Consider the following 16,768-nt stretch of genomic DNA (forward strand, 5'->3'; position numbering starts at 1 on the left):
TCATTCTGGAAGTGCAAATTTCCAATTGACACGTGGATGTATTCGCGCAGGGCTTTATGCATGCGTGGATGTATTCGCGGCGACCCAGAAATGATGCAATTTGATGTGTTCCACACCAAATTGCATCACGAAAAAAACGCTGTAGAAAATAACACATTGGGTATCTTCTCTTGAAAATTTTGGTAGAAGTAGTTTAGAGTGTATTGGTTACACTGCATTCTTATCGCTGTCAGTGTTTCGAAAATTGGAAAAAATGTCGTCACCCGAAAAGCAACGTCGCGAATTGATTTTGCGCAAGCACCTGAAAAAATCCTTAACTCATCGGGACACCAGAGGATAACTCAGAATCGTGTAGTCAACGATGTGTCGAGTAATTATACGTTACTACCAAACTCTGAGTATCGAACGAAAGGAGAGATGCTGTCAGAATAAATGGCCTATAAGAGATCACAAGCGTGTAGTGAAAGCGTTTAAACGGAATACTAATGCTTCGGTGAGGGATGCGACCAAAAAGTTGAATCTGTCCAAGTCTTTCGTTCGGAGAACCACGGATCGGGAGGAATTGCATACGTACAAAGTGCAGAAGGCTCCAATTTGTGGCGAGCGGCAAAATGCGGTGGATAAGTCACGGGCCCGGAAACTGTACACTCAGATGCTGACGAAGCCTCAGTGTCTCATCATGGACTTAAATCAAGGCGGCTTCTGGCAGCTTCCGGGGCTTCTGTTCTTCACCGGACAGCGCAAGTTTGATGTTCCGGAGGAAGTGAGGAAGCAGAAACTTTCAAAGTTTGCCTATAAATACATGATTTGGCAAGCGATCTGCTCCTGTGGTATACGGAGTGCGCCGTTTGTGACAAATGGGACTGTCAACGGGAAGATCTCCTTCAACGAGTGTCTACAGAAGCAACACGAGAACCCTACGATCTTCTGGCTGAATTTTGCTTCGTGCCACTTTAAATGTTGTCCCGGAGTGGTAAGAAAGCAAACGGGGTCACTTTCGTATCCAAGGACATGAACCCACCCAACACACCGGAACTAAGGTCCATTGAAAAATACGGGGCAATTATGAAGTAGGCACGACGAAAGCATCCCAAGGAGGTTAAATCTGAGGAAGACATGAAGAAAAAGTGGGTTTACATACAGAAGAAGTTGTACAGAACCTAATGAGTGGAGTTAAGCGCAAGGTGTGAGCGTACGGTTATGGTATTGAAGTTGAAAGAAATAAATATGCCAAAAGCTTACTAATAGGTTACATTCTATAGTCTGAAAGTTTGAAAAGAATCCGTTTTCTACGTAATTTTCAACAGCGTTTTCCCGTGATGCAATTTGATGTGGAACACCCTTTAATGTGACATCGCCAGGTAACTTTCGAGTAACCCGTCGTCCCGGAAGATCTTATACGCGGCGGCCTTCTCCGCGTACACGTCTGAGAACTCTTCGTCTTACCTAGAGTTGGGAGACATTCCGCGAGAGTCTGGTACGCATTTAGTACGAACTTGAATCGTGGTCTCCAAAATCAAGCAAGCCAGGAACACGTACTCTTCTTCCTCCCGGGGAGTCTCTGGGGTGGACTCAATTTTACCAGATATCGCGGACGCGTAGCTTTTCAAATCAATATTTCGTGAAAGATCATTGATTGTATTCGGTGGCCATGAACCGTTAGCCATGCCAATTGCCAGATGGTCGCTACCGTGGGAATCAGGGATTTCATTCAATCTAACCGCAGCGATGGCGAGGGGAGGTCGATTCGATTAAAAGAATAGCACTTTTTAATCCTCGAAAGCACTCCTCCGTAAGAGTCTTCTCGATCCAAGCGAATAATGAAATAAAATCTGGAAAGTTTAGCTTTAATTCTAAAGTAAGCCATGTTTCGCATAATACGCATAAATACATCGCATTTCAAACTATTTATTAGAATTTTGAAGGAATCAGTTTTCGGGAAAACCAAAGGACCATTTTTCAATCAACTACATCAGTATTTTTTTACTGTGGGGAGAAAGCTTATCAATATGCATTTAAGAGGGTCAGAACTATCTAAAACTGTAAAAATACGGTTCACAGCATCAGTGAAATTTATTAAGTCAGCACTGGTTCCTTTCTCTGGCTGAGATCCCATATCTCAATTGGTGCTTTGAACACCCAGGAAGTGCTGGAAATGCCTTTTCTGAGTTAAGGTTTCTGAGACCAGGAGCTACTTGCTTCAGTTTTGCACCAGTACTTCCTCCTTATTTTTGGAGTACCTTGAAGGGACATCTTCTGGCCTTTACAACGAAGCTTATGAGAGGAAATGTTCCTCCTTTTTCTGTTGTTTCTAGGCACAGCAGCAGATGTTCCCTCGTTGGGTTCATCGGAGTTGCCTTCGTCAGTAGACAAGTTAGTATAGATATTCATAGAGACCGGTGGCGTAGCTATCTTTACCATTTCAGCAAAATATCGCTTAGAGCGACCCCGAAGGGAACGCTTCAGTTTGTCCTCGCGGGACATATCTGGAGCTCATGTGAATTTCCCCCGCACTATAGACACTTTTCGACATCCCTTCCACAGGAATCAACCACATGATTTCCACAACGAACCTTAATACTACAATGGGAGACCCTGGTAAGACAGAGTCGGCGAAGGTCACCTGTGAAGAGTCTAAGTTGACATGTCCTCTTTAACTGATGCTGAGTGGAAACGTTTGCAGCCAAGTATCTTTACTGACTGAAGCAGGGGGTCTTTAAAACAGCCAACCCCATGTGTCAGTGGATCCGCTCAATTAAAACTCGGAGACAGCACCGCAGATTTCAACCCGATTAGCTGGTACATATACACTGTACTCCTTCGTAAAAAGTCCGTAGCCGGAAATATCATTTGCCTGCTTCAAACAGTTTACCACCACCCGAAGCTTGTCGGTGCGAATTTTCGATAATTCTATCACTGCGCCGAATATCGCTCCGTTAGAATTCTACAATAGCTTCAAACATTTTTTGTCTTTAGCCCGGGGCCTGGTTGCAATTTCAGTCGGGAATTCGATTTTATTTCGACATCCATTTCGCCTTGAAGCAAATCATTATCAGCGGATCAGTCATTTTTGCACGGCCTAGTGCTGGCTGGTATTAGGTACAAGAATGGGGATTGTAATATTATAGCGCAATTTAACTTGTATTACTGTATCCAGAAGGCTTACAAGAAACGAAACACCGCTGCTTCACTGCTCTGATTGCCGAACAACGGTAAACGCAAACACCTTGTTATCTTGCTGAGATCTGGACGAGGCGAAGAATGCGCAAGATAATCTTGAAAGCGAATTAACACTATTCTTTATACGTTTCCCTTTCAGAATTGATTGATGCATTTATTAGAACGATGTACAGTTTCTACAAAGCAAGGACTCGTCTTACTCGTGTCGACGATGGAGTGTGACCAATCATCTAAACAAAATTTAGAACCTGCCAAATTCAATTCAAGAGAAATAGCTGTTTCAGGTGAGAGGTTCAAGTGGATCAAAAGAGTAATAGGAATAGGCCTGAAAAGAACAATTATTTTATTTCTATCCTCGGCGGAGGGGGGAAGAATAGCATAATTAGCAAGACAAAATACCCTATGGTTAAAACCTGTTTAATCGAAATAAAAGGAACTAAGCACTGGAATCTACTCCTTCGTCTGATTCTTCTGGATGAACGCTACGATTTGGTTTCATCAGTATATGAGATATAATCTAAACGACTGCCCACGAATGATACGATGCACTTTGCTGTGCCAGATAAAAAAAAAAATTAAAGGGTTGTGTACAGGACACGACCACGGTGACATTAAAAATATAGCTTTTTTATCTATCACACATATCGACACACGTTCTTGTTCACTCGCCTGTTTTCATATGTTACAATTTGCTATATACCCTCCCCATTAAAACATAATTTATTGAAGGTCTTTTAACGGTAATCTATTAATTAATAAAGTATCTCACTAGGTGATTGGCATTATTTGGCTGATCCATCTAGTAAAAATAGGCTGGTCTGTCCAGAAAATATATTCAAAAGAAAAGTTCCATATTGAGAGCTGTGATGAGGAAACCCACTCCCGCCAACGGAAATATACAGATTCTCCATAAAATATGAAATTTCATTTTCCATTTAAATTTTCAATAATGTACCAATGAACTTAAGTAAACAATCTTAAGTGTAAGTATTTCTTGATCGATTAGTGGTGGAAAAATGAAATTATTTGATAAATTACATTGTTATGCAACGTTCGCACTACCAGTTAAAACGGGTTTTTATGCTATCTTGGTGACATTTTTCTTGTTGCTATTTATTAAAACGTGTTATAACTCTGTAGTGTAAACATTGTATTATTAAACCAATTCTGCAGCGTTTTATGTTATATAGGTGTTATATGTGGTAATAGGACTGACATAATTATATCTTCAGTACAGCGGTTTGTTTCATAATTTAGAACAGATTTATTTTAAAATTTAAATTAGTATACCCAACCGTATTTGTTGTATACCTTAAAACGCAATTAGAAGTGTGTTTTAAATACATAGGGTAGGACAGATATTCTGACTGGTTTAACTGGGAAAACAATTTTAAGTCCAGTAACGCTTAAGACATGGCTTGAATTTGAATCGAAAAAGAACACCCGCTTCAACTGCTGCTGGGACGGTAAGTTCTGTTTTAAAATTTTACGTTGTGTGCATTACGAAACAAAAGTGTTTGAAATTAGAAAACAAAAAGTTCTGCTGGGAATGTGATTGTTTCCGATGCAATTACACTCAGATTTTTCACGCAGGGGATACAGGCCGTGTAAATGAAAACCGCGTAAATTTAAAAAAAAACGCGTTAATGAAAACCGCGTAAATTTCAAAATCCGCGTAACAAACCTGAGTGTACTCTCCTATATAAAATACTACGCTGCTGAACAGTGCAATAACTACAGAAGCACGTTGTCAGATGTCTTACTGATAAAAAAACATATAACCGAAATATGAAACATGAAAACCAATTGGCTTTTTACCCTACGCAGCTACAAAGCGCCGTAAACATGGATTAACAAGTTACAACGCACACGCATTCATAAAAATAAATATATTTTTTTCAAACGCAACACTCTTAAGCAGCACACACCGTATTGAATTAAATCCAAACCACCCCGCCCACCCACTTTGCAAATCATTCTGTGACACCATGCTGGTACCCGACAAATCCGCACACGGCCACCGCTGCCGAAAATGCATAGCGTCTACCGCTTATTGTAGTGCCCAGACGCTGCAGCCATGATCTTACCCGTTCGACATAAGAACAAAAACTGATTCAAACGGGTACGCGTCACCTCTATTTATAAACTAACCGTATATGGTTTAGTCACTTAGGTGCGAGTGTGTGCAAATGCCAACGTTACCGAAAATCTATAGCGCTTATTGCATCGCCCGGAGACGACGTTGCTCGTGTGGGATAAGAGCAACAACTGATTTAAACGGACATGCGTTGCTTCTATTTATGACTTTTCGTGTTTCATTGAGCAACTAAGCTGCCCTCTTTTGACGGCTGTGTCTGAGAAATCTGCCTCACGAATGGTATTTTTCCCGTTTTTTGTGAACTTTTTAATTTTACCAATTTCCAAAAGTCTACTTTTATTGGGGAGATATTAAATTATTACCAATATTTAAGTTAGGTGTTTCTGAATCGGTTGGTGTATGAATGATTAAAATCCATCTAGTAATATCGGAGTTATAAGCGTGCAAACCTTACATAGTTTCGTTACAAGGGAGATAGTTTAGATTTTAGAATGACACCTAGCCCCAGATAGTGGAGTAAGACATTTTTAATGTCAAAAAAGTAATTCGATCTCCGGAACTGTGCTTCCGCTTGAAGTTTTTAGAAGTCTGGAAGTAAAAATCCAACGAGTTCAGAGCCGATGGCTCACGGGGAGAAACAGCTCACGAAGCAGATTGCGCGATGGGATTGCTGTCTTCATTTGCAAATCAGGGTAAAATAATCAGCCATCCGATGTCGATGACGAGACACATCTCTTATGGAAGCGATGAAGTGACCTGCTTCCGAAACATTGCGTCACTAAGGCTACTAATCTTTACCGATGCTAGGGAACACGCATACGGCTTCGTGACGCCATTATGAACCCTTTGAAATGTCAATCGAATCCACGGTTCGAAATGATATTTGCAGGCCTCGAGGTTCGATTGTCCTGGGGATACACTCACTGGAAATAATACGCTGCATTCCGTCGACGGATCCTTGCATGATATGGACCAATACTGCCGCTCTAGGCATAATTGTCCCATCTATATAGCGAATCCCATGGAATATGGGGCAAATATGCGTATAACGGCAGAATACGTCTTGAAGCAGTTCATAGCTTTCAGAGTCGGTGAAATACTTGAACTGATAAGGGTGACTAACCGGTGCTGGTTGCTCACAAGGTTGACTATGTCTGATGTGTTGACCAAGTAGACACGTACAGCTTTGCTGGGCAGAACGAATCAATATAATTCCTACAGTTGCCGAAAGAGAGCAAGAAAATGCGGTTCGAGGAAATGAAGAATGTGTAGTAAAATTTCACAAGCTGATCGATGTCGAAGATACTTTTCGGTTTTATCGTGAATTATCGGACACAAACTAGGACAGCCGATAATGACGTCGAAAACCACGAAGAACCAGATTCAATACTAGAACCGCTCTAGAAGGAATAGATCCTGCAAACTGAAACAATCTCGTAGGAGAAGTGGTATATTTTTACGGAAGACATGAATACCTTACCGAAAAGGCTAAACCTAGAGCCAGAACAGATACCGGCGAAAATGTTGATGTTGGTACTACAGGAGATCAAGTTTAAACTCGCGTGAACCTGGATAAAAATCGTGACGGCACGGGGGTAATCGCTTAAGGTGAACCGATAACACGAACATTGAATAAAATAATTCAATTACTCTTTCAACATGTTGCCCAAACAAGTTTTTCCAGCAATGAAAAGCTTTTAAAAAAAATTCTCCTAGATATACACGGGTAGATCACATATGGCAAACATTTACATTTTTTTTCAATACATACCACCATACACATGGCACAAAATTTTCCGCGGCACATTTCGCTTCTTCCTGGAGCATGTCTTTTCTGCATGACGACCGACAGGGACGGGAACAGTCAGGATTCTTGCAATGCTGGTGAATGAAAAATATAACTTTAGATAGTGAAATGCAAAAAACACCAACATTCGAGTCAATTGATACCAGTCCGTTCAACTGAAATCCGCACTGTATACAACTGACAATGTGAATCCACCGGAAGAACGATAGGAAGGAAGAGTGAAAACATTTTTGCTCAGCCTGCTGCCATGCCACCCAACAGCAACAACAAAAACACCGATGAATGAATGTGTGACAAGTGAATGCGATCGTGTTTTTATTCTTTCTTTCTTTCTCTATTTCTCCCCATTGACAGGGTTATTCGGCTTTGTGAACATTGAAAGCGGCGGCAGCATCTTCTCCTCCGAACGACGGTGATTTGGGGAGCATTTCAGAAAACGGCAAAAATATCAGTTTTTATTTTAACACCAAAAAGAAGCGGTGCTAGAGCTCCGGGTAGCTGGAAACGGATTCCAGTTATATCAACAGTGTATCCCCGTGCGCAAGCAAGAGTTGCCGATGCGCGTGAAGCACTGCCGCGCTAATAGGTTTACCACGAGCTGATAGAAGCGGCAGATTAGAACACCCGTTACTCGCATTCACAACACACCCGGGGCTGGGAGCCCTAACGACGACGGCGACGACAGTTGAAGACAGGCTAAAGGTCGTACGTCGCTCGCTTCTCGGTCCGATGGAGCTGTCTTCGATGAAACGACAGACCGATCATTCCACGACCAGTTTCTACCCCAAAGCAGCTGCTCGGACAAGCATTAGCGGGCGTTAATCAACTGTACCGAACCAGTTGATAAATCATAGAAATAATTGTATTGGTCTTTGAGACTCGGTGAATCCACAACATACATCATATTAGTAGCTGAAACATCCGAAAGAGACAATAGAAAAAAACGATAGAGATTGCTGGAAAGAGCGGGGTTTCCGAACCCGCGATGCGCCTTCTGATGCGTCAGCGCAAGATACTGCTCGGTTTGGGCCTAGTCTGCTTTCTGCTGTTACTGTTCTTCAAAGGTACCGATCTGGGCGGGCGATGCCTGCAGAGCGCGTACGGTGGACGGTCTTCCCCTGGCAGCAGCGGAGAAATGGTACGCGGTGTGGACAGTGAACAGGATGGTCACGGCAAAAGTTACCAGTATCATAGGAATATGCCGCTGATATTCATCGGCGGGGTGCCCCGGTCGGGGACGACGCTGATGCGGGCGATGCTGGATGCACATCCGGAAGTGAGGTGAGTACCATTGTGGTTTTTTGGTTGGTTTGTTGTACATGTTTTATGAGGTCAGTGGGAAGGGTCATTAGGGAAACAATTACCCTGAAACTTTGTAAACAAATTCTGTAATACTCATCAATTTTTTCCTCATTAGTCATGCTCTTTTGTGGTTTCACTATCATAACATGGTGTCTATTATCAATTTCGTCGCGCGTTCACCTTGTTTACGCGTGAGGGTGGGTGATTTTTTTTCGATTGAGAACGCTTTCCATACCATACAGACTTCCGGACGCACACGCTTTTCGCTGACTGTGTTTGGTACCTTCACACCTTTCAAATATGCATAGTTACTATGGGCGTAGTGTGAACGTTCGTTAATGTAGGATGTGTAACTCTTGCTTGAATGTTACTTTGTTTAACCAATTGTCGAAATGCTATGATTCATAACATCCACGATGCAATGAATAACACCAAATCATTAGTGGCATTTCAGAGGATTTGGGTTCCAGAAAATAACTCTAACGGCACGCAAACGCTAATCAATGTGTTAATTACATTAGCAAAGTGGGACAACTTACAAAGTAATCTGACGGCACGGGTTCTGCAATGAGTAGAATTTTGGCTATCGACTTTGTTCCGATACCTACCGCACATTGAAAGCTGCAATTTTGTGCTTGGTTTTGTAGGAAAACGGTTGGGTTCTTTACCCTCTCGTTGTAAGTGCGAATTGAATGATGGGAATATTTAACACATTGATGTGCGCAATTTCTATGGTATTTTATTGAACTGCAATTTTTCATTCATTATTAGTGCTGTGCTGTCAAAATGTTCGAAAAATCTTTGATTCGATGAAATAAATTGAATGGAACATATTGAAAAGGTGCGGAAATATTTTCCGTTCGAAAAGAGACCTTTTCAAAAGACATGCTAATTAACCTTATTGAAAAATGAGTAGGCTCTGTACGCCTAGCAGAACTGTCAATTTCGCTCAAGATTGTTTCTCCTTGGTACATCTATCAAAGCGATAAAAGGAGGCAGACAGCGTCCAAATTAGAACTAAAGTTACAATAGGTAAACCAAAAAATATCCATTAAAAAAGTGAAAATGACAAAGTCACATTTGATAGATTCAAAATGGGATCCAACCAACCGGAAGTAATATGTAGAAAAGAAAGGAAATACTGTTCCAACCATAAACAACATTGTCATGCAAGAACCACTGAAACCGACCAGCAGAGACGGTCAGCATAACCAGTCCAAAGAGAAGACAAAACTGAAACCTATCGCTTGACCACTCTCTATTGCATAAAAGTGTAAGGCTATGAAACTGATAAAGCAATTATATCCCCACTGGGGAGTCGGGCTGCGGTGATGGTGACGATGATGATGATGATGAAGCTGATGATGATGGTACGACGGGAAGGAGAGTACCGAGGAAAATGGGGCTTGGTTTTGATTTATTTCACCGTTGTCACGTGGCTGCCTGTCTGTGTACCATTGTCGGGCGAAAACCAGTTAGCCGGGGCTAGTGGGGCCAGCTAACTACCAGCGGTGTGATTAGTGGGACATGAACGAACCTGCTAGCACACAAAATTGCCAAATGATGAGTTAATCAGCGGTGTCTATTCGTTTGCCTCCGTTGATGGCCGTTCGGAATTACACGTGGGATTGGGTGGTAGGTAGCTGTTTGTTCTCAATTAGTAATAGTAATTTTTCTATCTTAACCTTTTTCTAGGGTTATTCTCGGGGGAGCAGAAAATTTCATTCGTATGCTTCGAAAATATCGTTGTTGTTTTGTGTCAGACTTGACAAATCGCCTTTCGCTAGGAGCCAGGAAGTTGCCTTGTCAGACGGATGAGCAGTAGGCTATGCTTTATTTTCAAACTTTGAAAATTGAAAACGTGACGGGGGTATCGGTGACACTGGAAGACCGCAGACACACGAAAAAAGATCAGAAGAAAATCATTTTCGTGGTAAACAATCAACTTCATGACCTGGATAGTCGAAAGTTTCTTTCGTTTGATCTTATCTTCAATCATGTTGCAGAAAAACCCGCGCAGTATTTCTCATGCGATGTGTGAGACAGCACAACAAGCACAACGTTTTTGAGGGTGCTCACGGAAAACCCATATTTTTTATCGATGCGCGATTGATGTTACGAGCTGATTAAATTGAAATGTTTCTCCAGTCGGGTGTTCTGCGACAAGAAACACTAAGAAAGCGGATGATATCTTTACCAATCAGAAGACTGAAGGTTTTTTTTATCTACTGCAGTTTGGCTTAATTCTAGTCACTTTCAAAAAGTCGCGATGATAGCCACGAACGAACCAATATTATGGTAGAAGGAAGTTTTACAAAACAACAAGCGACGCAGTTGGTACTATGGAAATCCTCGAGCCTGAGTCAGTCAACCTTTTGAGGCAGCGGTCCTGAACCGTTGCGGTCCTATATACACGGCACTGGTTGAGGAGTCTTCCATTCTCGGCAAGTATTCATCGATTACCAACCTTTCGAGAATGATTCATTTCCTGTTTATTACTTATCGTCAGAAACTTCTCGTCGTGAGCTATTACCGACCCGTTCAGGATACAGGACATACTGAGATGGCTTGCAGTTGGTATTGCGTGGACACTACCACCATCATCGTCGCTCGTCTTTCCACCATTCGTCAGCGTTAGGAGATTACTTACAGGAATTGGATGGTAACTTTAAACTGATAGCCGTGCTGTTCTGCTCCCTGAGTAAGGAAGGGTAACACTCCGTCGCGGTGGCAGGCCTGTTCGAAATTCGTCACCAGACCTGTTGGATATGCCAATCCGGGTTTGGATTTGATCTCCATGAAGAATCGTGTCCAACACACAATTGGCCTCACTGCTTGTATAGAAAACCAATTGATCACAACAGGCAATTGCATACAACGAGTTGAGCGGCCACCATCATGGAAACTTCTAAGAATTTCAGTGTGACTGGAGAAGTACGCTATTACGTTTGCAAGGAGTGGCAAGGTACAGAGATACAGCTAGTAGCTGCGGTAAGTACCAGCAGCGACATGGTACAGAGTGAGCCACTAGTAAACCAACCGGAAATGGGGTTCCTGGATCAAGTGTTCGCCCCGAAATCAAGCAACGACACCGCCCAGAGTGATTCACAATTTGGGAAGTTGGATTTGGCGGAGGTGGGAAAAAAGGTTGACGAGCCGCATGATTTTCGTGTAAGGCAAACACAATGTGCAAGATCGAGCAGTTAGTGATGAGCATAAAATCTACCATAACAGTTGCTGAAAGTGATCAGAAGGTTCTCTTGATGAAAACTGAACTGTAAAAGAACGCTACCTAACCCAGACCCTTAACCTGTTGAACACCCGCCACAGCACATCAAAGTTTACGGTAGAGCAGGAAATAGAAGGGAAAGTGGCGTTCCATAAATTGGAAGTGGAGTGGATTTACCATAAATTGACATCCACAGACTGATACATAACTTCCGACTCCAACCATTTCGGCGCTCAAAAACAAGCAGCTTCCCATTCTATGGCCCATAGTTTATTCAATGTACCGATAGAAAATGAAAACTTTGAACGGGTATGAAGAGGCATTTGTGAACAAAATACTAAGAAATACGAAAAGAAAAAGTACAAACAGAACACGAGAACGTTACAACTGAATTGAAAACAGGAACCATGAATCTGCTCGCCGTTTTACCCCTAAATCACTGGCTCCATACAAACCACCTAAAACACCATGGTTACCAAGTCGCATACAATACCTTAAGGATAATCAGAATCGGAAATCTACTCAATCTTCTGAAACACATGCCACGCAGTATACATCGGTCAAACCCGCAGAAAAATTCAAAGCTCGCATTCGAGAATACAAACATACTGTTGACTACGAAAGAGCCATCGACTGCGGTGTGGTGGCCCACAATAGACTGGAAAACCGCAACACTTCTGAAAAAGGTGCAGAAAGTTTCACAGCTAAACGCTTGGGAATCCATGTACATAGCAAACGGTGAACATACGCTTATGAACGAGGACGAAACGCCAAATGTAGATGAGTAACATAGAGCAATCGTTTTATAGTCAGTAAGGACAATACGTGTCCTGCCTCGCTTTGCATTTTTGTGAGTGTGAATCGAGTTTTTAGGTTGGCGCACCCGATAAAACAGGAGTGAGCTGGAGTTCACAAGCGATCAGAGAAACATTGACAATGCCCCTGGCTGACGCAGCGTGGAAAAAATCACCGACAGTAGGAACGAATAGAGATGGAATACGAAAAGAAAGAAAAATGTCAAACTTCTCGGGAAAGATGCAAAAGTGTCGCAGCAAACGATAAAACATCGTATGCAGCTCTCCTCAAGAGCTGCATACGATGCAGGTGTTAGAAGAGAACGTCGTTAAAACGAGTCGCGTTCAAAAAATCGAGATTATCTTTGTGCTGGACAAGGATCCTTCCGTCAAGAGCTCGGCACACCGTATGCTTGTTTTGCTAAATCCTTGAGCAATGAGGCAAACGTGAGAGCCCTATCAAAGGTAGCCGTGGTCCAGTGCAACGGACTCGAAGAAATCACAATTGAAAAAGAACTGAGCGGTGCACTAATGGAGCAGTGCAATCTAGTTGTCCCGGTAGCAATCCTGATTAGGAAGTTGTATCAAACGGCAGCGATTCGACGATGGTGGACGTTTCCAAAAAGCTGGAGACGACCGATATGTTAAAATCGGATGGTCGGTACTCTCGCTGAGAGTCACTCCGCGAGTTACCAAGCCGCAGGAGAGATGCTTCCGGTGCATGAACTCTGGATATCCGGCGAGGAACCGCAAGAGCCCTGACAGGTCTGCATTGTATCAACCCGGTCAACAGTGATGGAGATGACCCAGCTTAATCTCAACCATTGCATGGCAGTCGACAACAGTAACGAAGTACGACGTTGTACATATTGCAGAGCCGTATCGTATTCCTCCCGATAACGGTAACTGGGTGCCGGATAGTGCAGAGATGGCGGCAATCTATGTGATGGGTGATTTCCCTGTCAAAGAGGTGGCGGATAGGACACACGTATTCGTATGTAGCTGTTATGCTCGCCCAAGGTGGACACCAGAGCAGTACAATCAGAGGCTGAACGCGCTAACCGACTCATCATTCGGACAAACTTCGGCTGTTATAGGAGAAGACTTCAACGTTTGGGCCATGCAGTTGGGAAGCAGGCTGACCAACGCAAGAGGGTACGGTTTATTGGAAGCCTTGGCGAAACTGGATGTAAGGTTGTGCAACGAAAGTTCCGCTAGCACATTCCGTAGGGTCGATGGTCGGGAATTCATCATGAACGCAACATTCTGCAGTCCGTCGCTGATGGATAACTTGGATTGGCGAGTATGTGAGCAGCATATAGCGAACACCAGGCGATCCAGAACACCATTGGTCGTCGGAACTGTACTGTAACGCGGAGAGTGGGGACTGGTAATAGGTAGTGGAAAATAAAGAACTTCAACAAGGAACGTTTCCTCGAAGTACTTCGTGCAGACAGCATCACCCCAATTCCGAATGCCGATGAATAGTCGAAAACACTAGCGAAGCCGTTTGATGTAACGATGCTGAGGAAACTGGGACCGAGGAACTGGCGGCACCCGGAGTATTAGTGAAACGAAAGGCTCAATACCCTCAGAGCAACATCTGAAGCAATCAGGGAAGAGCATAGGGTGATATTCCGTGCAGCCAGGGCAGATTTTAAACGTGAGATAGGACTGAGCAAGTCCCCCTACTATAAAGAGCTGTGCAAAGAAGAAGACGCCAAGCCTTGGGGCAACGCGTACCGCGTCGTGTTGGCCAAGATCAAGGCTAAGAGATGATGACGCCAGCTTATATGGGCGCGAACAAACTGAAGATTGTTGTGGATGGTCGCTTCCCGAAGTTCGACTCAATCGGATGTCAGCCTACACCGTACATCGATGTGAACGGTGAAAATGTGGGTGACAATCGGCTCTCCAACGACGAGCTGCTTACAGTGACAAAAGGACTGAAAACGAAGGAAGCCCTCGGTTCGGCGGGAATCCCTAACGTGGCACTGAAGACTGCGATTTAGGCGTTTCCGGACATGTTCAGGACAGCGCTGCAGAAATGCCTGTACGAAGGCTGTTACACGGACAGATGGAAGATCCGGAAGATGGTGTAGCTGTCAAAGCCATGAAAACCACCAGGAGATCCTCTTGGTAAACTTCTGAGAGGGTCATCTTTAGCAGGCTGGCGGACGGGGAAAGTGAGACGGATTATCGCAGGTAGTTCGGATTCCGGAAAGGGATGTCGACGATGTGGTGCAATCACTAATGCACCGTGCTAACGATTGCCGTGAAGAACGTGTTGAACAGCGTCAGCTGGGGCCTCCGACTGCTGGTCTACGAGACGAAACATGAGGTAGAGGTCGATTAGGGTAATCGCTGAAGTATCTCCATATTCGATCCAACACTGTGGAGCCTGATGTAAAACGTAGTAATAACACTGGAGCTGCCCAGGGGAGTCAAGGTTGTCGGTTTTGCAGATGGCGTTGTCCTTACGATAAACGACGTGCTTCTAGAGTAAGTGGCGATGTTAACGGCAGAGACGAAGTCAAATTGGAGTTGGCTCACCGCAAGACGAAGGTAGTGCTGGCAACCGTAAAAAAATCCATCGTCAATCGGAGTCGGAGTGCTCTCAATTCCTTTGGGCTGTTGCGCTGAAGTCAAAGCGGACTAATGGCTGTTTGTGTCGCGAGCGCATACAGACCGTTCGTCGCAGGCAGTGTTTTTCCGTGGAATGTGTGAATGTGGAAGAGACACCGGAACATGCGATCTTTGAATACTCTAACTTCGAAGAAGTTCAGACGAACCACCAGTATTTAGTGACGCGGATACTCTCCGAGCTGCCGAGGAGATGGCGCAGAGATCAACAGGGTAGTGCCGTTGGTTAGAAAGACGTCATGAAGGAATAAATGGGACTCCATAGAAATAGTAGTTCGCCGGGGAACTCTTCTTCTGAGTAGACTAGATCCTCTAGCGGGGACTAGTTGAGCAGTACGCAATGCATCACCGGATTTGGATCGTCGAGACACCAGCGTACCGGATGCCAGACTCCGCCACCCTACCAGTTGGCCCGTGGTGAAGGCTTTCAAATCAGCAGAAGAATCAGTTTCGAGAGAATTTCCACCGCTGGGAAACTCTCTGCTGGTGTAATCTGAGTTCATCGCCGGTGACTAGATGAGTGATGTGAGACGCAGTACTGATTTCGATTCGTCGAGACGCCAGCGTACCGAAAATTATTCTCCACTCGGAAAGGCTGAACTGACCTCGGCATCCTACCGGTTTGCCGGCGGAAGAAGGGATAGCCAAGATAACCGCTGTCGCCGTGTTGCAAAGACGAATGAATTGGAATTGAGTTTCCGACCCCAAGCCGCGTAGTGAGTCGCCGTCGAAATACCGTCTTTGGACAGAATACAGGCTTCACCGAAGCGCGTACAGAGAACGTGCGGCATCCGCTGGAGCCTAGCCAACCAGTGACAATCGAAAAGGAAATCAGCGAACTAGCTGCAACAGCTAGGGAGTGAGAGCCGTAACGGACCTTCTTTCTCTATAAGAAACATCCCAATTTGACGAGCTGAGTCGATTGGTATATGCGTCTCCGCTATGGGCCTCGGAAAAAGTTCCCAAGTTTTTAAAAGAAATGTAAAAAAAGTGGATAGAAAGAAAATGAAGAAGGGTTTCGCTCTTGCCCTTTCGGGGTGTCGGTCTTACAGTGTTTGGAGAATGCCTTTTTTGACTAGTTTTTCAAATGCTATACATCTGGTTAACAACCGTTTAGACAAGAAATATTAACAAAAATATAATTTTAGCAGCCTTTGGTGTATTTTAGAAAAAATGATAACGCTTAAGATAGATTTTTCTAAAATAGATTTCTCTAACTCGAAAAGAGGCGAATGACCCTAAGGTTAAAACCTCTATAATCAAAATAAAAACACTTAAGATGTCGGGCTTACCCCCAGTTCCCCTAGGCAAGACATTTACCGTGTCCTATCCTTAGACGAAGAACAGAAAACCGCCCTCAACGACAATAAATTAGTAAGCCACGACAAACAGTTAATCATCGCAACGTGACGCTAACGGGTGAGTTTGTTTGTTTGGTAACTATGGATACTATTTGTTCCACTTTCCAGATCAAAAGAAAACCTACTGCAACTTCATCTGATAACATCCAATGTATCCGACCGAAGAATATTACAGAATTAGCAGCTCATGGTCGCATGCTGGCTGACCCACTTATAACCATACAAAAGCTGACCGAGACCATAACCGTAAACCGCCGGCATTTTGATGGCGAATATTTACCGCTTCAGCAGTAATTGAGATGCGACCGTTTCTCTGCCCTGCGTTGATAAATAATTTAAGAAAATGGAAAAATT

General features: G+C 43.7%; 1 protein-coding gene across 3 annotated transcripts in view; it reads left to right on the top strand.

Moving 5' to 3' along the window:
- LOC131692189 (protein-tyrosine sulfotransferase) overlaps nucleotides 1-16,768 on the top strand; it is a 34,256-nt gene that overhangs the window by 15,149 nt on the left and 2,339 nt on the right. For all 3 annotated transcript variants that reach the window (XM_058979095.1, XM_058979105.1, XM_058979096.1), the window contains exon 2: nucleotides 7,440-8,366. In XM_058979095.1, coding sequence (XP_058835078.1) covers nucleotides 8,071-8,366 — 296 coding nt within the window. In that variant the 5' untranslated portion in view covers nucleotides 7,440-8,070. The remainder of the gene's footprint in view (nucleotides 1-7,439; nucleotides 8,367-16,768) is intronic.

This window comes from Topomyia yanbarensis, chromosome 1, assembly GCF_030247195.1.
Source record: "Topomyia yanbarensis strain Yona2022 chromosome 1, ASM3024719v1, whole genome shotgun sequence".
Lineage (NCBI taxonomy): Eukaryota > Metazoa > Arthropoda > Insecta > Diptera > Culicidae > Topomyia > Topomyia yanbarensis.